The sequence below is a fragment of the Lolium rigidum genome, chromosome 3 (assembly GCF_022539505.1).
Source record: "Lolium rigidum isolate FL_2022 chromosome 3, APGP_CSIRO_Lrig_0.1, whole genome shotgun sequence".
Taxonomy (NCBI): domain Eukaryota; kingdom Viridiplantae; phylum Streptophyta; class Magnoliopsida; order Poales; family Poaceae; genus Lolium; species Lolium rigidum.
The window spans coordinates 175,558,225-175,583,154 of NC_061510.1; the positions used below are offsets into that span (position 1 = coordinate 175,558,225).

At 47.6% G+C, this 24,930-nt stretch overlaps 4 protein-coding genes across 4 annotated transcripts; 3 read left to right on the plus strand and 1 right to left on the minus strand.

The window, feature by feature from the left end:
* Positions 1-594: 594 nt before the first annotated feature.
* Positions 595-3,807, plus strand: LOC124702727 (30S ribosomal protein S5-like). The gene is made up of 2 exons (XM_047234885.1): positions 595-1,383; positions 3,336-3,807. Exons 1-2 carry the CDS (start codon positions 653-655, stop codon positions 3,583-3,585), a joined length of 981 nt encoding a protein of 326 aa, XP_047090841.1. The 5' UTR covers positions 595-652; the 3' UTR covers positions 3,586-3,807.
* A 288-nt stretch (positions 3,808-4,095) lies between these two features.
* On the plus strand, positions 4,096-6,496 carry LOC124698686 (sugar transport protein MST2-like). The gene is made up of 4 exons (XM_047231151.1): positions 4,096-4,247; positions 4,754-5,082; positions 5,169-5,798; positions 5,875-6,496. The coding sequence occupies exons 1-4, from the start codon at positions 4,109-4,111 to the stop codon at positions 6,361-6,363; spliced, it is 1,587 nt and encodes a 528-aa protein (XP_047087107.1). The 5' UTR covers positions 4,096-4,108; the 3' UTR covers positions 6,364-6,496.
* Positions 6,497-14,859: 8,363 nt separating this feature from the next.
* LOC124695839 (receptor-like serine/threonine-protein kinase SD1-8) lies at positions 14,860-18,994 on the plus strand. The gene is made up of 6 exons (XM_047228649.1): positions 14,860-16,141; positions 16,940-17,304; positions 17,399-17,609; positions 17,719-17,956; positions 18,026-18,176; positions 18,273-18,994. The coding sequence occupies exons 1-6, from the start codon at positions 14,860-14,862 to the stop codon at positions 18,573-18,575; spliced, it is 2,550 nt and encodes an 849-aa protein (XP_047084605.1). The 3' UTR covers positions 18,576-18,994.
* Positions 18,995-19,416: 422 nt separating this feature from the next.
* Positions 19,417-20,476, minus strand: LOC124698687. Its single transcript, XM_047231152.1, has 2 exons — positions 19,743-20,476; positions 19,417-19,589 (listed from the first exon to the last, which is right to left on the minus strand). Exon 1 carries the CDS (start codon positions 20,474-20,476, stop codon positions 19,763-19,765), a length of 714 nt encoding a protein of 237 aa, XP_047087108.1. The 3' UTR covers positions 19,417-19,589; positions 19,743-19,762.
* Between the last annotated feature and the right edge of the window lie 4,454 nt (positions 20,477-24,930).

Consider the following 24,930-nt stretch of genomic DNA (forward strand, 5'->3'; position numbering starts at 1 on the left):
TTGAAACTAAAATTTGTGCAAATTTTAAAATTGTTCAAATTTCAAAATGATTTTTTTCAGTTTGAACATTTTCCAAATATAATTTTCTTCAAAAATTATATTTAAACATAAAAATAAAACGATAAAAAGAAACACAAAAAAAAAGAAAACACAAGAGAAAAATGGAAAATAGAAAAGAAAACCAGAAAAACCAACAAAAAACAGAAAAAGACGGAAAACCAACAACAAACAGAAAAACCTATATATGCGATATATGGCCCAGTCCCATGCCCCGCAGAGGGTCGGTGTATAGGGTTTGTTGTACGCGCCGACATAGTCGTGTATAGTATTTGACCGTGTCTAGTGATGTGAAAATAAAAAAAGAAGAAAAGGATGTCCAAGAATGGGCTGGCCAATACAGTAAGGCTTCAGACCGAGGTCGCCAAAAAGTACCACCTGTTGCGTCTGAAATTAGTAACTGGGCCAGGCCGGTTGCCCCCAGAGCCTGCAGCAGGTTGCCTGAGAAAACAAGAGCGGCTGACCTAGGACTGCAGCCCAGCCCAGCCCGGATGCAGCGAGGATGGATAACAAAAGGGGATAAGCCGAGCAGCTCCCACGGTGACCCCCGCACTTTCTCTCCCTCGCCGGAGCATCACCCCGAGAGCCTCCCAAAATGGCCACCACAGCCACAGCCATGGCCATGGCCACAACCTCCCCCGCGGCCCCCGTTGTCCCCGCGCTCTTCTCCTCCCTTCCACAGCGCATCCGCCTCTGCCCCAAACCCCTCCTCTCCACCACCTCCCGCCGCCTTGTGCTTCCTGTCCCCAAGTCCTCATCTTGGGACGGCTCCGCCTCCGAGCAAGAAGACGCAGAAGGGGACGCGGAGGATTCCGCGGAAGCCGAATCCGGGGATGAGGTGGAGGGGGACGAGGACGACGAGAAGCCGCAGCCGGAGGCGGTGTCCTCCTCGGGGTTCCAGTTCGCGGCACCACCAGAGGGCTACATTGAGCCGGCTCCGTTCGACGAGCTTCCCCCCGAATCACCGGAGGACGTGGCGGCGGCCTACGAGGCTATGTACGGGCCGGCATTCAGTGGCGAGTCGTTGATGGGGAACAATGTGTTCGAGGTGCAGGTCGTGGACCCGGTCGACATGGACCGGGACCAGCGCCCCAACGACGACTTCAGCGAGCGCGTCGTGCAGGTCAGCAGAGTCACCAAGGTCGTCAAGGGTGGGAGGCAGCTATCCTACCGCGCCCTCGTCATTGTCGGGGACATGAAGGGCCACGTTGGTGTCGGCGTCGGCAAGGCCAAGGAAGTCTCAGAGGCCATCACAAAGGCTGCTATGAATGGCCGCCGCAATCTCGTCACGGTGCCACTAACCAAGTACTGCACATTCCCGCACAGGTCAGTCACATAGCTACACTACTGGAGCTTTGTTCTTCAGTTACATGCGAGGTGGATGTGCTAATATGCTCCACCCATTTTATTTTATTATAAGTAGCTAGTTGCCTACTGCCGGGTGTAAATCTTTGACAGTCCAGCAATCTAAAACAAACCAACATGGATCATTTTTCTTCTATATGTGGAGCTAATGGTGATTCATTGAGTTACTGTCATTTGCTCAAAGTAACAATTGCTTATGTGCAATGCACATGTTGGCAAGTGTAAATTAAGCCGCTCATACATGTATTGCAATGAAAGCATTCAACCTGCGACTAAAACTTATATTCATACAAAATTTACAACATCATCTTCGGTAGTCGGTAAATCTATTTTGGCATCAAAGTTTTTGTTTATCACAAATCTATCCATGAAACGTAGTTTTAAACAAAATACATTGTCATCTCTGTGTTGATGGCAAACCCTTTGTGTCTTTTAGTGGTAATGCTCGAGAATTGGTAGCATTCTGACAAAATATGAAAGATTATGTGGACTTGCGGAGGTGTATGAACTGATGTAGCGTTGCATCTGGAAAGCGGAAATGAGAGGCAAAAGTGCAAAATGGGTTTTTGACGGGATGTGTAATTGATATAAGAGTTAGTAGCAGAGTCAAACTTCGTGCATAACCGTTGGATTGGAGTTATGAAATTAGCATAAATATTTTTGATGGTGAGATGGGGAGTACCTCAGTCAACTCATGTCTTTATATTGGTATAGGTTTTATAGATGCGCTTAATAATGACTGTTAACTTTCTATTAAACAAGAATCTGAAAGCGCAGAATATTGAAGCCAAACTCAATCTCAAATAAATTACTGATCCTTCGCCATAACTTAATAATGTTTGTGTTCTCAATGTTCTTGTTAGGATGAACCAGCCATTTTCAATCCTTCGCCATAGCTTATTTGAATTGCCCTGGTCTATCATGAATTGTGTTGTCGCCGAGGATTATTCCTAACCATGTTAGAAAAAAAATACTTTTTATCTTCATCTGTCAAGCATTGGATGAGTTATAAATTTTGAGAACTCAATTACTGAATACTAACTCAATTATAGCTAGTTAGTCGCAGATTGCTTTGATACATGTGTTTTGAATGTTTTCCTGATTGGCTGAGTCAGCAGTAAACCTTCAGAGGTGCTTATTTGAAATTTCTTTCTCTATCATAAATTGTGGTGTCATTTAGTACTCCGATACTGGAGTAATTTTGTTTTCTCAAACATGCTTTCTATGATCACCCCAATAAACAGCCCATCTATCCTGTTTTTTCTCTACTCTTTTCCTCACATGTGATGACATTATTGCACTCATCAAATAACTCTTTATTGTGGTCATCAACCTGCATTTGCTAGGATCATATCCGGCATCCTGAACATACGCCAGAATGTGTTTCAAATGATAATATTGTAAGCACGTGTCAAATATTTCTGATGTGATTGCTGCTTTAACATGAACTGTGCTCCATTGAGTAAACCTAGCGTAGATATTGGGAAATTTTGCTACTAAGTTCTACAATACATAACAAGTTTTTATTTGGAAATATAGTCATGTTTGTTGTACATTTTTTATTTTTATAATTATATACCTTCTACAGGTGTACCATATTTTTTTTTGAGGTAAAACAGTGGGTTAAACCCACTGCAATTTTTATTAATTATATAATATAAGTACAAAGATTACAAAACGTTGATTTTCTAGGAGTTGTTCCTTCACCTGATTATTAAGCATTCAAATGTAAATAGAGCCTTTAGTCTCGCTATCTTTTCATATAGACATATGATGTAAACCTGTGATCTTCTTTAACGTATTATGAACGTTTATCCTCTTCATATGGAACGACACTCGCTCTATTTAGTTGACATATTTTTTGCAAATCTGAGAACCATTTCCTCTTTGTTTTATTCCTGTGCCACAAACAGAGCTGAGGCGAACTATGGAGCAGCGACAGTGCTGCTGCGGCCTGCTTGCCCTGGATCTGGTGTCACTGCAGGTGGAGCAGTGAGGGTTGTGCTGGAGATGGCTGGAGTTGAAAATGCTCTCGGGAAGCAGTTGCGAAGCAAGAACCTCCTCAACAATGCAAGAGCTACGGTGAAGGCGACCCAGATGATGAGACAGTTCTCAGATGTTGCTGCAGAGCGCGGTCTGCCAATGGAGGAGCTGTGGAAATGATTGAACAAAGCAGGCTTCAGATCCCTGACGGATTTTTTTTCTTTCTTCTGCTGTATTTGTTGAGTTCGTTTTCAGTTGTATCTATCTATCGGGACAACCCTTCGTCAAGTTTTCTTCTCTAATCTACTGTGGAAATCGCAGAACGTTAAGCTGGTCTACCAATATATGTAGCTTCCTTCTATTGTACATCATCACTGGAGCAAATCAACAAAATTGTTACAATTGGCTTCTGAGTTAAATGTGTTATAAGAGTGTGCCCCTGATTTTTCCAAAACGTGCAGCCGTGCTTCTTAGCATTTCAATTTTTCTTATTTGTCGTTTTTATGATTTTGGTTTCAGAAGTCTCCAAAGCTAAGCACGCCGGAGTCTAAGCCGCCACATTACCTCATCCAGTCACGACTCATCCTGTCCATGTTCGGAAGCAGTACAGTGGGGTATTATGACAGGGACAGTTTGACTTGATATCCCTGGATCCCTCCATGTCATATTACTCCACCAAATTGCCTGTAATCAGTACCCGGTCATGCCTTCACGCGCCATGGCAGCTTCGGCCGCCGGAGACGCTAAGGAGTACCCCGGGAAACTGACGCTCTACGTCTTCCTCACCTGCGCCGTTGCTGCCACCGGCGGCCTCATCGTCGGCTATGACATCGGCATCTCCGGTAACTCCTAGTTTCATCGCTATCCATTCAGTGAGATGTCACTTGTCAGTTTGCATTAGTATGTCATCGGGCAAAAAGAATCAGAGGAGAGAAGAGCATGAGGGCTGCGTTTGGCAACAATGTTTTTTCAAAGTATTCTAAGTTTCTGAAAATACCATGGTATTGAATACTTTGAGGTGTTTGGTTTCAGCAAAATCTACAGTTTTCTATACTTCGTTTTTTCACCAAGCTGCACAAAATTGCACTAATTATGCAGTATAGAAAAAAGAAAGAGGTCTTGATCTCTTTTTTCAAAACTAAAGTATTTATTGCCTAGACAGAAAATACTACAGTTTTATAATACTTTGGTTTTAGGAAAACTTAGATGCCAAACTGCATGATATATTTAGTAAAGTTATGAGATGTGAATCTCTGCTTTTTCGAAACGGGTGAATCTTCGTTTTGCACCAACGTAGGCATAGTCTCTCTCGAATACACTAATGCAACTGTCCATGGAAATCAAACAGGTGGTGTGACATCCATGGACACGTTCTTGGAGAAATTCTTCCCTTCGGTGTACCACAAGGAGCAGATGGCGCATGGCAGCAGCAGCAGCCAGTACTGCAAGTTCGACAGCCAGCTGCTGACCGCGTTCACTTCGTCGCTGTACCTCGCCGCCCTCGTCGCCTCTTTCTTCGTCGCTTCCGTTGCGCGCTCCTTCGGCAGGAAATGGTGCATGTTCGCCGGTGGGGTGTCGTTCCTCGCCGGCGCGGCCCTCAATGCCGCCGCGCAGAACGTCGCCATGCTCATCGTTGGTCACATTCTCCTAGGAGTCGGCGTCGGCTTCGCTGGATTGGTAGGTTCAGAACAGCATTCTCCGTCCGTCCACAACTGCGTTTGTAATCGAATAACGAGGTCCTTTTTGTTGCATGTCCGTTGCAGTCCATTCCAATTTATCTGTCGGAGATGGCACCTCCTCGCCTCCGGGGCACGCTCAACATCGGTCTCCAGCTAATGATCACCGTCGGCATCTTCTCTGCCAATCTGGTCAACTACGGCGCCGCCAAGATCAGAGGTGGCTGGGGCTGGCGTGTGAGCCTCGGGCTCGCTGCGGTCCCGGCCGGCATCATCACCGTCGGCTCCCTGTTCCTTCCCGACACGCCCAGTTCTCTCATCAGCCGTGGTTACCACGAGCAGGCGCGAAGAGTCCTCCGCCGCATCCGCGGCACGAGCGACGTCGCCGACGAGTACGGCGACCTCGCAGCGGCCACGGAGTTGTCTGGCACCGTCAAACGGCCGTGGCGCGACATCTTGGAGCGCAGGTACCGCCCGCAGCTCACCATGGCTGTCCTCATCCCCTTCTTCCAGCAGCTGACCGGCATCAACGTCATCATGTTCTACGCGCCCGTGCTGTTCAAGACCATCGGGCTAGGAGGGGACGCGGCGCTCATGACCGCCGTCATCACGGGGCTGGTCAACATCGTCGCGACGTTCGTGTCCATCGCCACGGTGGACAGGCTCGGCCGGCGCAAGCTCTTCTTCCAGGGCGGAGCCCAGATGTTTGTATGTCAGGTAGTTCACAATCACATAAACTTACACGCCTCTCCGACTATTAACAAACGTTGACAATATTCTGTGACTGTCACAGGTCATCATCGGGACGCTGATTGGCGTGATGTTCCATAGGAACGGCGGCGGCGGCGTTCCGACGACATTTGCCGCATCCATACTTGTGTTCATCTGCGTCTACGTCGCCGGCTTCGCCTGGTCGTGGGGGCCGCTCGGCATACTCGTGCCCAGCGAGATCTTCCCTCTGGAGATCCGGCCGGCGGGGCAGGGCATCAACGTGGCGGTGAACATGCTCTGCACCTTCGCCGTCGCGCAGGCCTTCCTCCCGATGCTCTGCCACATGAGGTCCGGCCTTTTCTACCTCTTCGGTGGATGGGTGCTCCTGATGACGGCGTTTGTCGTGCTTTTCCTACCGGAGACCAAGAACGTGCCAATTGAGAAAATGGCCGTGGTGTGGACGACGCACTGGTTCTGGGGCAGCTTCGTCGCTGACCAGGATAGCCATGTCCAAGTTGGACACGGCGAAGTAGACGTTGCCACTGGGAAGCTCAACCAAACAATTGTCTGATACTATATGGATTGTGTAGTTAGGCCGATTTATATTTCTACGAATGCCCAAGTTAATTATATCAGTATTTCTTTATTGAAAAATTCTATTTTGTATCATACAGTTATCTGAATATGGAGGAAAACCGGTTTCCGCCGATTCCCTGAAGCAAACAAAATATCTCATTTTTTCTCAAAGGTTTTGCTAATTCTCAAACAACTTAGAATTAGCTTCATTCTCGGTTGACTCCTAAATTAAATGATTGTGTTGTGATTCGTGATAGCCAGGTTCAAGGTTTTTTTTTCTCGGTAGGCAAAAAATACCGGTTGATAATGGTATTTCCGGTATTTCGGAAATACCGACCAAGATTTATCAAACTAATTTACTATTTTATCACTTGACTGAGAATTAATCATACCTTTTTTTTTCCAAAGAACTATGCTATCTAGCGACCGTGCCTTGCGAATCACATGAGGTTGCAAATGAGATATAACTATTTCACAAGAATAACATCACTTGTCTGGAAATTAAGAATTAGTCACACCCTTTTTTTCTAAAGGAATATGCGTCTATGCTATATAGCGACGATGCGGTGCGAATCTGTCTTATATGTGCTTGATGACCAATCACCCAATAGCTGAGGACTATAACCCCACCCATCCGCACATAGAGCACGACAGTGTTCGCTATGGTCACCCTCTCCAGTAGCCTACTCATTTTTCCGAACCAGGAAAGGCCTCAAAGGGCCTAGAACCTGCATTTTATTTATAAGTGGCAAAAGTACATATTACAAGAGGGGCCTCAGGAAAGAGAACAATTACAAAATAGTCCCTAACTTTTACAAGAAGACCCTAGAAAGATCAAGAAAACACAATCCGGTCCTCCATCACTGTAGGTACACTGAGGACTCTATCTTCGGCCTTCTTTGCCAGCGATGGAACAAGAACACTTGGCTCCCAGAAGAAGATGGGCGTTGCCGCAAGTCCTTTGAAGGGCCTCCTCCCGAAAGTTGAACAAACACCAGCCAATTTTTGTTGGCATGAACAGAGGTCGCCATATGGCCATCAGAGTTGGCGGTCGTACTTGGGCCACTAAGGTTGTTCACTAGCTTGTAGTATCACCATCTCCCTGCCACCCAGATACGCCACCAAGAGCACTAACCAATGTCCTCTCCTTGTCATCACCACAACAACAGAAAGGGAGGAGTTGCCTAGCATCACCTACAGAAGCTACCAACCCCCATATCTGAGCTTATTGATCAAGTCCCTGGCATCCCAGGTCCACATCACCTCTAGCTCCGACCAGTAGAGAACCGTGAGGAGGAGGATGAGGAGGAAGACCAAGCGACCCCAGGTGCCGCTCGGAAGCCGCAAAGCTTGACTTGCTAATGGCTTAGCAGCAGACTCCATATAGGACACAAAACCTAGACCTATGTACTACTACTTTTCATGGGTAGGTCCCTCAGCCATCTCAATGCCGACAAACACCGTTGAAGAGAGGGGAGGGACCTAGCGGCCCAAATTTAAGGGAATGAGAGAAGTTCGGGAGGGACTAGGAGAGAGGACAAGAGTTCATGCTACTATTTTCAGACGGTTTGCTACACTCTTGCTATAGTGTTACCACCATCCTCTCTTTTCTCATGTCCCCAATTATTCTAGTTGGCATTGCATGAGGATGATTGTTAATACCTAAGTTACTCCCACTATAGCTACTCTTAGGACATCTCCAACGGGTCGGCCCAAATGGAATGAGGTTGTCCGAATGTGCCTCCGCGGACGGGGCATGGCCCAACAGTGCTACCAGATAGGGCAAAGGTGCCCGATATTTCGATGAGATGAAGATAGATCGATTTGTTGGTGGAGTTCATGCTTGAAGATCCGACTACACGTGCAAAGCTCGTGCGCCAATGCAATCGCGAGGACAATCTCCGGGAGTTACTGATCTTGCGGGAACACGATCAGCCTGACGAGAAGTTCTTAATTCCTACCTGGAATCGAGAACAAGTAAGAACTAAAGATGCAATCAGAATATTGCGGATAAAGATGAAAGCTTGATTGATAATGGTGAGATTCCGAATATAGTCGGTCTTGTTCTGGGCGTTGGCCACAAAAGAAGTACGCAAGAGTTGCAGCAATTGGCTAACATTTAGTCTAATCAAAATCCCAGTTCTAATGATGGCTACAGAGGGATATATATGGAGGAAGTGAAGGGATTTTCGTCCAACCAGCTAGGGTTGGCCAACAATACACCTGAATGAGCCTTCCTCCACTCATATGGCCTCTTAAAATCCCCTAAAATATCTAATCCGAAAATACATGGGTCTGGCCCATTAAATAAGGTGACGCAACACCAAAAATAACTCTTGGATGAATTTTATGATGGGGTAACTTGTAGAATTCATCCAAGCAATGTTGATTCATTATGGTGGCTTCAATGTTCTGAAATCCTCGCTTGCAACGCCATCCTGAATCCTCACAGGCATGTTGCCATCTCCATGCACGTTTATAATCCAATGCTTGACGTCCATGCTAGATCCATTCTTAAATAATATAAATACCTTTGATTTAGGCAGAATCATATTCTCATATATATTAGGAAGGATTTCTAGTAACGAAGGTACCTGATAATTTAGTTTAAACACACAAGCTCTTGCGAGAGGTCCTTGTATTTGAAGTACAAAAGGATATGTGGCTGTAGGAGTATCGGTTGTATCTATCATAGCGATGTCCTCATCATCCTCCCCTTCTTGAATTGAAGTCGTCCTCGATGTATTCTCATCTTTTTCACCAAAATGTGCCTTCAAACCGGAGGTAATGATGTCCTAATCATCCTCCCTTTCTTGAAAGAAAAGTCGTCCTCGGCGATGTTTATTCTGTAAATATGGTAACAAAAGAGACAAGGTATATGCATGGTATATGTATATGTCATCCATTTTAAAGCTCTTTCATGTTCATTTAATTTTGTACATATACCAGTATTGTGGTAGCTTAGAAGATCATTAGTCTCCATTAAACATTTATCACAACTCAGTTTGCAGATATAAGTGAAGCACATATTAACTCCTTTCAAATTATAATGCTTATCATTAAACCATCCCAAAGTTGGTAAACCAAAATGTAAGGTCTCAAATTTACTAGCCACGCGATGTTGAATTAAACAATTTTGCAATAAGTTATTTGTCATAGAATGAATACCAACATTGGAGGTCATATCAAAATGAGAAAGTATATACACAAATTCAGTTTTATTGGAACTAGAAGAATCATCACACATGATGCAAATCCTATGCACCATAGAAACATTGGCGCTGACATATTCCCCAACCAAATTAAAAGTAACATCAAGGGCGTAGACACTCTTTAAACAGTGAAGTTCATCAATTTTATGTCTAGCATGTGACAAAGATATAGGTGGATCCATCATAACAGAAAACAAATAATTAGCATGAGAAATGTTGGCCAACACTTCATTGTTCATAACCAGTTTTATATGATCCATACTGAGTCAACTTTCAAGTCACAAGGTGCATTATCATTAGCAAGAATTTTAGTTTGTGCACTCATAGCTATGGAAGAATTAACTTGTACAGTATGTGTACTCAAGATAGTTGGTATATCATTTACACAATTACCTAACACATGGTCATTCTCGAAAACAAAATTCTTCGTTGGCACACTCATATCAATAGAGGAATGAAAAACAACACATGGTACACACACATCTGTAGGTCTCTCATAACTAGAGTCGACTAAAAGATTTCTAGGCATATCAAAGATAATTTCAGTGGGTGCACTCATACTCCAAGATGGATTAAAGTGAACAATTGTTTCACCCAACTCAAAATCTCTCTTAGCATGTAACTCATTTGCTGCACTCGAATTGATAGATGAATGAATGTCCGCAAAAGAATCACTCAAAACATTTGGTATCTAGCATGCAATTCAATGGGTGTACTTAAATGTATAGAAAAATCCACATTTCAGCATGAATAATTTCAGTGGACGCACACATAGTCAAAGATGAAGTGAAATTAGTACTAATTGCACTCACAACAACATCTATCTCAGTGGTTTGATCACATGGTACTTGCAAATCAGTAGTATGATCCTCTAATATAGGCGGTGTGGCCAAATCATCAGCGAACTCAACACATGGCATATTAATATCAACATGGTATTAACCAATTTCATGTGGATTAACAAAACCAGTAAGCATCTCCATTGACTTATCAGAAGATAGTTTCAAAACGATAACTCTATCCTCAATCAACTCAATAGATAAATCATCACATGACATATGTAGATCATCATGGAATTCATCATTCACATGTGGAAGGACAAAATCAGTACCTTTATTTTTACCTTGTGAATCCGACTTAGAAGATTTTCGCAGCGACGTGTCACAAGTTTGTGGCTGGGCGACTCGCACAACAATATTCATGCGTGGAACGTTGGAAGAAACAACCGGTACTAGTGTGCATGAATTGAAGGAGTCGAAATGGTCTAACGTTTTCTCCTGTATGTGTTTCTCAAAAGCATAAGCGCGAACATATATACCAATAGTAGAACAAGGAATATACGTAAACATAACCTTTATATCAGGCTTCAAGCCGTTGAAAAATATGTTTCTAGTATTTTTCTCAAATTCTTTTATATCACAACGGTACATCAGATTTAAATTCCTCACAGTATTACTACCTTGTTCTAGCTGTTTAAGTTTGCGGATCATTTCACGTTGATATAAACGAGACACAAATCTATGTCTCATACCATATTTTAAATGTTTCCAAGTAATAGGTTTATTATCAGCAGTTTCTTTATAAGTCACATCCCACCAAACGGAAGCAAAACCCGTAAAAACTCTACCATCAGTTTTTTACTTTCTCATGTTCAGTAAAATCATGGCATCCAAAATTATAGTTGACTTCAAACTCCCAATCAAAATAAGCAGCATGATTATATCTACCCTCATAAACTGGTAAAGAAATAACCTGATCATGATTTCCTGTAAATGGTCGCACATGCATCTACGTAGTCGTCATGGTTTCCGGGTCGACGGATTGCTCCTCAATTCCTATCATGGTTAGTACCCAAAAAGCACAAGTGTATATGCCGACAAGCTACATAAATATGGTGGTATCACGCGTAATCTGTCAAGCAAAATACAAATCTCTTACAAATTCTTACCAAACAGGAGGAAGGCGATATGGCAACCCGCAAAGACCAGCTTCTCCCCAAATTGCACAAAACGATAACCAGGTGTCGACACAAAGCACGTGGAGAAATCTGTGGAGCTCTGAGAAGGCAAAATATAGTGGTATGGTGGCACAATAAACAAATCAGCAATGTAAATTGAGTAAGTGCTCAACGACGGTACTGTGTTGGTCCTAGGCTAGATCGTATTAGAGACGCGAGCCTAAATCACCAACGAGGTCAGGACACGGCACAAAGTGAAACATGCAACTAAATTGGCGCTGGAGGACAGACAAAACTGAGGTCGAACCCCCAATTTTTTTTTTGGAACCTAAGCTGGCGCTAGAGGATAGAGGCAACTACGGTCAGGCGTCCAGTTATTTTTTGAAATCTAAGCTGGCGCTAGAGGATAGAGGCAACTATGGTCAGGCGCCCAGTTTTTTTTTTTTTTTTTGAATCTAAGCTGGCGCTATAGAATATAAGTACCTATGGTTAGGAACCCATTTTTTTGTTTTTTTTTGGAATCTACCGGGGCGCTCAAGATTAGAGACCTCTAAGGTCGGGCGACCAGATTTTTTTGCAGCTAAACTGCTACCAGGATTCCGACGGAAAACGTGAAATTGACCAAGAAAACGGATCTAGAACCCGAAAAAACCCTGAAACGGAGATAAAAAAGAAACTACGATGATGGGAAGAAAAGGAGCACAACAAGGAGGTGATGGCAGGTGTGGCGAAAGTGTATGGTGGCGGTGATATGGCGAGGACTGTCAGTGGCGATGGTGCGGCGGCGACGCGACTACTATGACCAGAACTCGAAACTCTAACGACTCTATGCGCTAAGACCAGCACGCGACACGATGATTGCAGACGAAGACTCAAAAAGCAAAAAACTGAAAAGATCATGCAATGGCTTGGCATGGGCTAAGGAACATATGATCTAAACCTAATATATATTTGATTTTTTGTGGGTTTTAGGTATGAAGTCGATGCAATCTACACTAGGAAAACTGTAAAAAAATCTCACCGAGCAATGTGAAATCTGATACCACTTGATAGGGCAAAGGTGGCCGATCTTTCGATGTGACGAGGATGGATTGATTTGTTGGTGGAGTTCGTGCTTGACGATCCGACTACACGTGCAAATCTCGTGCGCCAATGCAATCGCTACAACAATCTCCAGGAGTTACTGATCTTGCGGGGGCACGATCAGCCTAACCAGAAGATCTTAATTCCTACCTGAAATCGAGAACAAGTAAAAACTAAAGATGCAATCAGAATATTGCAGATAAAGATGAAAGCTTGATTGATAATGGTGGGATTTCGAATAGTCGGTCTTGTTTTGGGCGTTGGCCTCAAAAAAGTACATGAGAGTTGCAGTAATTGGCTAACTTTTAGTCTAATCAAAATCCCAGTTCTAATGACGCCTACAGAGGAATATATGTGGAGGAAGTGAAGGGATTTTCGTCCAACCAGCTAGGGTTGGCCAAAAATACACCTAAATGGGCGTTCCTCCACCTACATGGCCTCTTAAAATCCCCTAAAAAATCTAATCCGAAAATACATGGGTCTGACCCATTAAATAAGGTGACGCAACACCAAAAATAACTAAAGGACGAATTTTATGATGGGGTAACTTGTAGAATTCATCCAAGCATTGTTGCTTCATTATGGTGGCTTCAATGTTCTGAAATCCTCGCTTGCAACGCCATCCTGAATCCTCGCATGCCTACTGCCATCTTTATGCATGTTCCTAATCCAATGCTTGATGTTCATGCTAGATCCATTCCTAAATAATATAACTACCTTTGATTTAGGCAACATCATATTCTCATATATATTAGGAAGGATTCCTAGTAATGAAGGTACGTGATAATTTAGTTGAAAGACACAAGCTCTTGCGAGAGGTTCTTGTATTTGAAGTACAAGAGGATATGTGGCTGTAGGAGTTTCAGTTGTATCTATCATAGCAATATCCTCATCATTCCCCCCATTTTTGAATTGAAGTCGTTCTCGACGTATTCTCATCTTTTTCACCAAAACATGCCTTCAAATCGGAGTTAATGACGTCCTCATCACTATCCAAAAGGACCAAGCACCATGGACTAGTCCGTGACGCTTCATTTCTAGCCCAAATTTGTGTTGGGGATGCAGTCATGCGGACAACGCACGTGTTCGTGCGCGTCCCCTCTTGTCCTCCTCGGGCCCTCTTGCCAGCGGCACACAAACCACTACTCCCTCTCCCTCTCTCTTCACTCACATATGAATTTTGTCGACGCAACTGCAAAGCCTTGGCCAATGATGGAGGACGTCGACGCGCCCCCACCACCACCTGCCCGGCGGTGCATGCTCTTGAGACAAAGAAAAGCGAGTCGCCCAGTGCGTTAGCACCAAGGCACATTTAGCCTAAGCCGACGCCATCGTTGAAGTCAAGAAAGAGGCATTGGCCCTTCAGGCCAAGGCCAACACTGACATCCTCGCCTTGCCGTCATCGAGGCCATTATCATGATCAAGAAAGAGGCTCTCATCATCGCCATGGGCTAGGACGTAGGCTGCAGCGTCTCTTTGATAAGTGTGGTCTCATCCGCGAGCGCACGTCGCCTCTTCCACAAGCTCGCGTGGTCTCACATATCTATCTTTTTTTGTGTATTCCGTGTGAAACTCGTGTCATTTTGCACTTTGGTGGTAATTTGTTAGCTATTAGATTCAGTGTTTGTTGTTATTTCCATTCATATATATTAATCGGGTGAAATGGGAGAAAAAGAGGCATAATGGCGAAGGCTGACCAACATGAATCAACATGGATCAGCTGGGTAGCAAATCTTGAGAAATTCGCGGATCATATCATATGTCGTGACTCACTCATGATGCGTTGTATGTACTGTCCAGTGTCAACTCTAAATCACGAGGAACATGAGTAGACCACAATACTGACGGTGACGCAAGCGGATACCGCATGACATATCGACGATTGCAAATGGCAGGCGCGGTACGATGTGAACCCAACTCAATAAACACACGACCTGATCCAGCTTTTTTTTTTTTTTGAAATGACCTGATCCAGCTTCCAACATAGCATCGTGATCCAACGGCCAGGTGCGCGTCTGCTGGGCCAAAAGAGGGCTTTGGAGTGCGACCCAGCCAGAGCCAGGTGCCACAAGTCGCCGCCAAAACCTGAACCGCGGCAACACGGCCTCGTTGAACTACCTACGCCTATAACCACAACGACCCTGCGTGTACCATCAAAAGCACTGAGCGACACAGCCACTGCAGAGAGTAGCGCAGCCCCATTAGTTCAGCTTCAACCAGACACACCAGACGCCACGGCATGATTCGACGACATTGCCGTCTTCTGCCTCTGGCCATCCTCCTTCTACTCCCATGGCAGACCGTCTCCAGCGACACGGTCACGCCGGCGACGCCTCTCGCCGGGAACCGTACGCTAGTGTCGGTCGGCGGGACGTTCGCGCTTGGGTTCTTCACCCCGGACCCTGGCACGGGCAGGACGTACCTCGGCATATGGTACAATAACATCCCCGCGAGGACCGTCGTGTGGGTGGCGAACCGTGGTGCACCGGTCGTCGGCTCGGCGGCGACGCTCAAGATCGACGGCAACGGGAGCCTCGCCGTCGTGAACGAGCAAGGCGACGTCGCGTGGGCGTCGCCGGTGACAGCGGACGTCGTCGCGCGCAGCCCCACGGCCCAGCTCCTCGACAGCGGCAACCTCGTGCTACGTTTCGCCGGCAGCGGCGGCGGCGTTGCGTGGCAGAGCTTCGACTACCCGACCGACACGCTGCTGCCGGGGATGAAGCTGGGCGTCGACCTCCGCTCCGGCCTCGACCGGCACATGAGCTCGTGGCGCGGCGCCGACGACCCGTCCCGCGGGGAGTTCTCGTTCCGGCTCGACCCGCGCGGCTCGCCGGAGCTGTTCCTCTACCGGTGGTCGGGCCGGACGTACGGCAGCGGGCCGTGGAACGGGTACCAGTTCTCCGGCGTGCCCAACCTCAGGTCCAACGGCCTCCTCACCTTCCGCTTCGCGTCCACGCCGGAGGAGGCCTACTACAGGTACGAGGTCGACGGCGGCAGCGACGTCCTCACGCGGTTCGTGCTCAACTGCTCCGGCCAGATCCAGCGGCTCGTGTGGATCGACATGACGCGATCCTGGAGCGTCTTCTGGTCCTACCCCATGGACGAGTGCGACGGCTACCGCGCCTGCGGGCCGTACGGCGTCTGCAGCGTCGCGCGCTCCCCGATGTGCGGCTGCGCGGCGGGGTTCCAGCCGAGGTTCCCCAAGGAGTGGGAGCTTCGGGACGGCTCCGGCGGCTGCGCGAGGCGCACGGAGATCAACTGCACCGGCGGCGACGGGTTCGACACGCTGAGGAACATGAAGCTGCCGGAGTCGGCCAACGCCACGGTCGACGGGACACTGACCCTCGAGGAGTGCCGGGTGAGCTGCCTGAAAAACTGCGCGTGCCGTGCTTACGCCAGTGCCAATGTCAGCAGCCCGGCCGGCAAGGGGTGCTTCATGTGGACCGGCGATCTGCTTGACATGCGGCAGTTCGAAAATGGAGGCCAGGATCTCTTCGTCAGGCTCGCTGCATCAGACCTGCGTAAGCTCTTCTTCCTGCTCGCCTAGTTTGATCAATTTTTCCTCCTCATTTTGAAATGCTGCAACTTCTTCCGAGTTTCCCTTCTCGTCCTTTTGCTGCCTCTATTATTTTTTTGTTCGGACGTCGTGGTGACTTAAAGCTTCATCTCACTTTTTCAAAAAGTTCCCGCGTAAGACAAGTGCATACGCATAGATACTAAATTCAAAAATGTTAGTGGTGCAACTCTTGTTCAATGTTTTCTCCTGGTGTTTTCTCACTCGCCAAAGTCAAAGGTCAAAAGTCAAACACCAAACCTGTGCGTTAATTTGGTTCTTAAATCACAACTGCCGTTAGGTCCAACGACGTTGATCCCCATTGTTGAAAAAAGCGGCAAACAATACCATTGCCTAGCTAGTGAACGTAAGACCAACCCTTTTCTGTACATGTCATGCCAGCTGCTGCAAGAGCTGCTCTATGTTAGCTGGGAAAAATACTATGAAGCTCCTAATCTGCAAGATATCTAACAAGAGAGACCGAGAAAGAAATAAAGAGAGGCAACCTTCTTTTGAATGCGCAACTTGACAATGTTTGAAATTAATTAGGCAGACCGCACTACTCCTAAAGGATCAGTTGGACGTACATCATGATCAAGTACTACTTAATTTCTTTTGTTCGAAATGGTCCAACAATTAGATGCGACGCTGACAATTGTCTTTTGCACTAACAATCGGTTGCTTCCACTTACATTAAGTTAGGTAATGGATTGGCAAGTTCAGATAGTGATTCCCTTCTGACGAATTTCCATGCCGATCTTTGCAGCCGCCAACATTGCTGTCTCCAAGCAATCGCAGGCTAGGAAGCTCGTCGAAATCATTGTTCCATCGATTGTCGCGCTACTGTTACTTCTAGCCGGACTATTCTTCTGCACCATGAAAGCGAAGAAGTGCAGGAAGGTGACTCAGACAGCACTGCACAACGGCCCGGATACTCCGTTCGGACGAAGAAACCAGATAGCTGCTGCATCAACCGATGATACTCAGGACAGCTCCCTGCATCCCCCTGGTCAGGGCAATCACCAGGATTTAGATCTCCCATCGTTTGATGTAGCCACGATCCTAGCTGCTACCGACAGTTTCTCCATCGATAACAAGATTGGTCAAGGAGGTTTTGGTCCTGTCTACATGGTAATAACATTTTCCCTAGTTTGAGTTTTCTGAAAATTCTAAAATGATAGTAAGAACTTCCATCTCATGAGTAATTTTGGGCGATACTTTGCAGGGGAAGCTTGACGGGGGGAAAGACATAGCGGTGAAGAGGCTGTCGCGTAGATCAACGCAAGGGCTTCGAGAATTCAAGAACGAAGTTAAATTGATCGCGAGGCTTCAGCACAGGAATCTCGTCAGGCTTCTTGGTTGCTGCATCGATGGTTCAGAGAGGATGCTAGTGTATGAGTACATGCACAACAGTAGCCTCAACACCTTCCTTTTCAGTAAGTTGTCACCATTTAAACGTCCAACTGTCCATATAAATAGTTCTTTCGGTGATCATCTAAGCCATGGAATTTGACATCTTCCTGCTGTCCAATTCTCGTTGTTCAGATGAAGAAAAGCGATCGCTGTTAAACTGGGAAAAGCGGTTCAGCATCGTCAACGGGATAGCGAGAGGGATACTGTATCTCCATCAGGATTCGGTCCTAAGGATCATCCACAGGGATCTTAAGGCGAGCAACATCCTACTCGACAAAGACATGAATCCCAAGATCTCAGACTTTGGTGTTGCGCGGATATTCGGAGCTGACCAGACGGCTGCGCACACCAAGAAAATAGTTGGAACATAGTAAGTTCATACCTTTCCACCATGCATCTATCTGAGGTTATGATTTCTTACATGTCCTGGTGATTGCAGTGGATACATGTCTCCTGAATACGCAATGGATGGGGTCTTCTCTATTAAGTCGGACGTCTTCAGCTTCGGTGTGTTGGTGCTGGAGATCGTTAGTGGCAAGAAAAACAGAGGCTTCTACCACACCGAGCTTGACCTAAACCTCCTTAGATATGTAAGTATGATTACCTCTGCAGTCATGTCTCTTCCAAATTTCCTAGTATTTGGCAGCAACATATATAGTGAGCTTTCTTCTTTATTGTCATTTCAGGCATGGAGGATGTGGAAGGAAGGCCGGACCCTAGGATTCCTCGATCAGTCGATCACTGACACGTCGAACGTGAGGGAAGTGGTGAGATGCATACAGATCGGCCTGCTTTGCGTCCAGGAGCAGCCGAGGCACAGACCAACCATGTCGGCGGTGACCATGATGCTGGGCAGCGAGAACGTGGCGCTACCGGAACCATGTGAGCCGGCGTTCAGCACGGGCAGGAACAACATCAGCGAGGACAAGGAGGCGACCCGGTCTAACAGCGCAAGCAGTTGGACCATAACTGTGGTAGAGGGTAGATAGTGATTGCAATTTGCAAGGTGAATATTTTTTGGTTGGGGAATTAGAGCTTAGGGAATAGAAATCGAAGAGGCACGAATCCTTAAATCTGAGGATGGTTGAAAGACATGAGCATTTTGGAGAGACAGGGTGTGGTCTAGCTCCCACCATTCATTGACAATGGAGAGTGGAAATTGGAAGGGAACTGATTTACAGAGAACATGTCACGCCTTCATCACAACATACGCTGTCAAGCTTCCACTTAGTAGGAAACAAAGGAATAGACATATCTCTCATACTCCCCCACGAAATGCCGTACCAAACATAGGACTGGGACTAAAATGACACTCCATTTCTAGATTACCATTTCCTAGACCAATAGTTTGTAACTATTTTTGTAGAACAGAATACAGCATATTTTGCACACTTGTACATTATTGGCTGCATACAGATTTAGTTTCGGAACTTCTGAAACTTTGAAATGTCGATTTCACAATTTTTAGAAAAAAAAGAGCTACCTATAGCTCAAGCTCTAAAGCAAATTTCTGGAGAGCAAAGCTATATATAAAATAAGTCAAAACCCTGCCATAAGTTGGATGCTCCTTGTAGTAGAAAAGGTGGACGAAATCTGGGATAAAACAACCTTTTTTTTTTTTTTGCTGAAACGGCTTGCTTTCTTTTTGCGGAAACAACTGCCTGGAGAGAGTTAATACTTCTTGTGCACAAAAGCAATCTGTTTTCTTACCTTTATTGTGTAGGAAATTCAGTGGTTAGATCATGTAATCATTTAACTATATGCAATGCTGTGAATAATTCATTTCGATACATGTATAGCATACTCTTCGAAATGTGCAATCCAACACTATGTCCACCGAAACAGGAATTTGAATTGATTTCTACTCTTGAATTACAAGTGCCAATTACATGTACTACATGCAAACAACATAATTCGAATCGGTTCACATTTCAATACCTAGGCCCATTTGATATTGAACCAATTCAACTCCTTGAGCCCCAATATCTACATCCAACGGGAGCCTAAAAAGATTTTACAAAACTATGGCTAGTACAATATAAATGAGAACAGGATTCGATTACGAGTCGGGAGAGCAGGGATTTGCTATCACGATTTCATGCCAATACAAATAAGAAATAATCTAAGGAAATCTGGAAAAGGTACACAGAACTTACTGCTGTCCATTTGCTGCTTTTCATTCACTGTCACTGGAATGTGGAGACAGAGGTTGCTGAGATTGAGGTTGCAGCTGCTTTTCCTCCAGCATCTTGACCACGGCGTGGGTGACCGCGACGCTGCCACAGGCGGAGACGTTCACGACGCGGCACCGGTCGCCGGTGACGGCGCCGCACCGGCTGACGTCCACGACCCTGCACATCTCGACCTCCACGCTGCCGCACCAGTCGGCGCGCGCCCCCTTGCAGCGCGCGAGGCGCACCTCGCCGAAGCTCTCGACGTCGGTGCGCCTGCAGCGGGTGGCGCGGAGCAGGCCGCCGCCTCTGAGCCGCACCTCCCGGCACCTCTCGAGTGTGACCTTGCCGGCCTGCTCCACATCCACGGACCGGCACCGGGAGACGGACACCGCCCGCGCCCCGTCGACGCGCGTGGCGCCGCACTGGACGAAGGAGGCGGAGTGGACGCCCTCGGCGGCGGCGTCTCCGCACAGGGTGAAGGCGACGGTGCCCCCTCCTCCGCCGCGCACGAGGACGCTGTGGAGGCCGTCGGCGGAGAGGTTGCCGGGGCTGGTGACGGTGAGCTTGCCGGGGTTGCCGTGGAGCGTGCCCTCGTGGATGTCCGTCTCGATGCCGTCGAGGACGACGACGAACATGTGGTGGACGGCGACGGTGGAGGAGGATACGCCGGCCTTGGCGTCGAGGAGCTCCATTGCGATGTGATGTGGGCTTGCCATTCCCTTTTGGTTGGTTGGGCAGGTAAGCTGTCAAGGAGTGCAGAGCTTTCTGAGGTGGATGGATGCGGCCCTCAAGTCGAAATAAATGGGGTAGCGAGTGCAGTTGGTCAGCCACCGATGCATTTACGGCTAGACATGTTGCCCAAGTGCCAACTGCCAAAACCAATATATTTGCCAATGACTCGTGAAATATTAATTTTACTGCTTTCAAAAGCCTCGTGAAATATTAATTTTATTGTTTTCGAATGCCTGATGAAAGATTGATGAAAGCTATGTACAGATTGAGCTTGCTTAATGGGGTGAGAGAGAGAAAAGCTCCAAAGGAGAACCAGGCGATTGACCTGACGAGAGAGAGAAACAAAACCGAGTAAACCACCCAGCGATGCTAGGGTTTCTAGCTTACAATAATAGCACAAAGAGCAAAGGAAAAAAAACATCCAAAAACATGAAAAACATGGCTGCTACAAGCTTGCATGACCCAGAGAACCAGGCAGATCGTGAGATTCAAAGGCAACTTCCCGGGAAGATATCGACACAAAGGTGCCACCATTGCACGACCTACATAGGGTCCAGATTTTCACCAAGAGACACCAGACACATTGGGGTGAGATTGTTATGATAAGTGTTTTGCTCTCTTTTACAATCAGATTCATCGTAAAATTAGCTTGTTTTCCGGTGGTCAGATTGCTAGAACTTTAAAATATAACTATGTAAGAGCATCTCTAACAGAACCCGTAAATCTCGCCGGAACCGAACTTTTCCGACGGATTTACGGGTTCGGCCCGAATGTGTCGCAGATCAGTGACCGAAAAGATGGGCCGGCCCGTAAAATAAGTTCAGGGGCCCGAACAACTCCCCGAACGGCCCCTATTAAAAGGGTTCGCGGAGGGGAGTTCGGGTCGCAAATCCTACTCCCCTCCGCCGTTCCTCTCCCTCCGCCGCCGCCAAGCACCATCTCCGGCGAGCAATCCAGCGAGCCCCAGGTAGCGATCCACCGGCCGACGGTCGGCGATTGTCGTCGTGGTGAACAGACAGATGCCATAGGATGGCTTAAGTTGGGGCCGAATGGGCGCTAGAGGATTCGGGGGAGGGTTTTTGATTAGATAGGATGAACTTCCGGATGCTTTCCTCAAGAACTTAGCCGAAGGCAAAGGTAGAACAAGAAACACACAAGGAAGAACTCTGCTCTAGATCTTTCTCTTCATTGATCTCAACAAGTTACAGGTGGTGATTCTCTACTATCTCATCGTCCCGCGTACGGGTGTGCCCCCTCTCCTTATATAGGGGAGAGGGTGGCTTACAGGGGAAGAAACCCTAATGGCATCTTTGACTAGACAAACTACTTTACAAAGTTACTTTAATCATAAGTGACGCCGGGGTCTTCTTTAATCGGGGAGGCCGACGTCCTCCGGCTTCTTTCGAGCGTCACCTCCTCTTTGGCGCCGGGGCTTCGTTTAAAGCTACTTTGCTTAGCTCATCCTTGTCCTCTAGCTTAGAAGAGAATCTTTGACCCAGTCTTGCCGACGTGCTACAGTGCACTTCTTACCGGTAGCCCGGTCTCTTCTTTACCTGGTTCCGGTATACCCCTCTTGGGGATACCGGCTTAGCATTACTTAGCCAAACACTTAACTTCGTGCTCCGGTATAAACATTAAACCGGTATCTTGATGGTTCAAACCATCCGGTTTGGCATGCCTTTGGCATACCGGGGGTCATCCCCCCAACATTAGTCCCCGAAGCTGGTATAGTCCGGTGGATTTTATCCAACGGACCATGCCAGGTTCCCATAGCTTAAGGTACCGGTTAAATCTTTCCGGTGGTCAGTTTAGATCTCCCGGCATCTTTGCCGGACTCACATCTTTCTCTCTTTGCAAGGTATTTTCCGGTATCTTATCTTCCGGTATCATAGACATTAAATCCCTCCTCGGCGAAGTCGAGAATTTCTCGGGTACAGTGCGTGTCAGTGACATGCGCACTGTACCTGACGCGCCAGTGTTAGGGGTCACTTCCCTTCGGCTTCTGCGCCAGCACTTATGGCGCCGCACCGGATCCCCGCTGCCGTTCCGGATCCGTGCGGCCTCCCTGTGGCATTTTGTTTTCCGCGCGTGTATCCTTGCGCCACGTGGTGGCCCACGAAGTGAAACGCCGCGGCCCAGCGGTTGCCGGCCCACTATCTCTTCTTCCTTTATAAGGGGAAGCGGTTCCTTCTTCCTCCTTTCTTCGCATTCTCAACTCCTTCGCGCACACAGAGCTCTCAGCCCCCTTGCGCCCTCGCCGTCTCCGTTCGTCGCCAGAGCTCCGCCGCCCGGTGAACTTCCGCCGCTACTCCGCCAAGCCTCGCCAAGCTTCGCCGCGCGGAGATTCGTCGCAGTGTGCCTGTTGCCGCCGCACCGTTCGTTCTCCGGCGACCTCTTCTCTCCTTCGTCGTCGCTGGCCTTCCTCAACGACTACGAGCTCGCCGCACCACCGGCGATCTTCTCCCTCAGCATCTCCGCCGCCTCAGGTTAGGCCCGATGTGCGCTTACCTCTCTTTTCTTTGCTTTTCAGATCTTGGGCCGGTAGGATATTTACTTCCTATTTTCTTTTGCTTTTTCTCTTACTCGTAGATCTTCGCACAAGGGTAGATCTTGGGAAATCAGTTTTTCGGGTAGATTCGTATGTCTAGTGAAGAGTCTCTTTCCGAGTCACCCTCCAGTAGCCACCAGAGTGAAGCATCCGACGGACTCTCTGCTGAGCTTGCCCGGATGGAGGCCGATACCGGCAAGGATCAAGAGGCCGGCAGCTCTAGCCAAGTAGACCTATCCGGTATCACCCGCGGAGCCTGGAAAGGCTCCGACGTCACGCAGCACGAGATCGACTGGCTCTACCGGTCTAGAAGGACACCGGAAGGAGTATCCTGCCGGCTTCCCCGCGACGAGATCGAACCGGTACTCGAACCCGGTGAGTTCGTTGTTTTCCTCGCTCACTTCGAGCGCGGCTTCGGCCTTCCTGCTTCTGACTTCTTCCGCCAAATTCTAGATTATTACCAACTCCAGCCTCACCACCTTCCCGGCAATGCCGTTTTTTACCTTTCCTGTTATGCTACCTTCATGGAGGGCTACATCGGCCTCCGTCCCACTCGCGAGACTTTTGCTCGCTTCTTTTCTCTCCGGATCAACTCCGTCCAGGGCAAGGACATTCCTAAGCCCAAACCCCCCGTACAATGCGGGTCTTGCATCATCGGCTCCCGCCAAGGGAGCCCTTTCTTTAAATTCTCCGGTCTCGAGTCATGTCGGTTATGGCAAGGGACCTTCTTCTATGTGAAGAACAACGGCGCCCCATATCTCATCAATCTGCCGGCTTTCAATCCGGCGCCGCCCGCGAAGGTCAACTGGGGCTACTTTCCTGGGACGACTCATATTGAGACGAACCGGATCGTACGCTTCATTGAGAAGCTGAGGAAAGAGACAAACATCTGCTCTGACGACATCATCCGCACCTTCATCTCACGCCGGGTGCTTCCTCTTAAGCGCCGGGCTCATAAAATAAGCGAGATATACGGCCCTGGCGATCCTACCAAGATCACCGGCCTCCCTCTGAGCAAGGAGGACATAGTCCTCAAGGCTAAGCAGATCTGCCAAACTGCTATGCCAGATGATTGGGAATGGGGCTTCCTGCCTCTCAGCTCCACCAACCCTCCAACTGACGAAGTAAGAGATTACGCAATCCGGGTTGTTGCACTGGTGACTTTTACGTTGTGGCTAACTTACTTTCCATTCGTTTTCAGGCCAAAGAGCGCTTCCCTCGCATCAAGGCGGAACAGCGAGGCCCTTGCCGGAAGCGACCTCTGGACAAGGTGGACCCGGACCCTTACATTCATTGGATCGACTTGAAGATGGGCCGCATCCCCACCTCGCGCCCCGGTAACTTCTCGTCTGAAGCTCCCGGTTCGAGTGATGATGTCACTATGCTTGAGGTAGCTTTCTCTTCCGGTCTCTCATGCTTTTTTGTTATTTCCCCTCCGTAGATGCTCCCTCAGCTAGCACCCAACCGCAGGTTCATGAGCATGCGGCTCCTTTGCAGGCTGAGGTCGGCCGCGAGTTCCTGGAGAAGCTCATCCCCCAGGGCAAGAAGAACAAGGCCCCGGCACCTGATGCCGGCTCAAGCCAAGCGCCTCCCGCCAAACGCTTCCGGACGGAAGTCCTTGGGGGGAAAGAAGCAGGCAAGAGACGCTACAAAGGGAAAACGATGCCGGTCGCTTCTGGGTAAGCTTTTGTTTCTCTGTTTGCTTTGTTTTTCAAACTCTTCCTTTTGGTTGCTTTTTCCGATCTTTTCTCTTTTTCTTGTTCAACCCTGCACTCAAGCTCTCCAAGAGCACCAGCGGCATGAAGCCGGAGAGCTCTGAGGGAACCGCAAGGACCTCACCTCCTCCTCATTCAAGCCCGGTACTGTAACATCCCAAATTTCAAATAAAAG

Bases quoted from the DNA above. Each gene is read 5' to 3' on its own strand.
- LOC124702727 (XM_047234885.1), top strand. From the start codon at position 653: ATGGCCACCACAGCCACAGCCATGGCCATGGCCACAACCTCCCCCGCG. The intron at 1,384-3,335 runs GTCAGTCACATA...TGCCACAAACAG, and splicing joins TACTGCACATTCCCGCACAG to AGCTGAGGCGAACTATGGAG.
- LOC124698686 (XM_047231151.1), top strand. From the start codon at position 4,109: ATGCCTTCACGCGCCATGGCAGCTTCGGCCGCCGGAGACGCTAAGGAG. The intron at 4,248-4,753 runs GTAACTCCTAGT...GAAATCAAACAG, and splicing joins CTATGACATCGGCATCTCCG to GTGGTGTGACATCCATGGAC. The intron at 5,083-5,168 runs GTAGGTTCAGAA...TGTCCGTTGCAG, and splicing joins GCGTCGGCTTCGCTGGATTG to TCCATTCCAATTTATCTGTC.
- LOC124695839 (XM_047228649.1), top strand. From the start codon at position 14,860: ATGATTCGACGACATTGCCGTCTTCTGCCTCTGGCCATCCTCCTTCTA. The intron at 17,305-17,398 runs GTAATAACATTT...GATACTTTGCAG, and splicing joins GTTTTGGTCCTGTCTACATG to GGGAAGCTTGACGGGGGGAA. The intron at 17,957-18,025 runs GTAAGTTCATAC...TGGTGATTGCAG, and splicing joins AAGAAAATAGTTGGAACATA to TGGATACATGTCTCCTGAAT.
- LOC124698687 (XM_047231152.1), bottom strand. From the start codon at position 20,476: ATGGCAAGCCCACATCACATCGCAATGGAGCTCCTCGACGCCAAGGCC.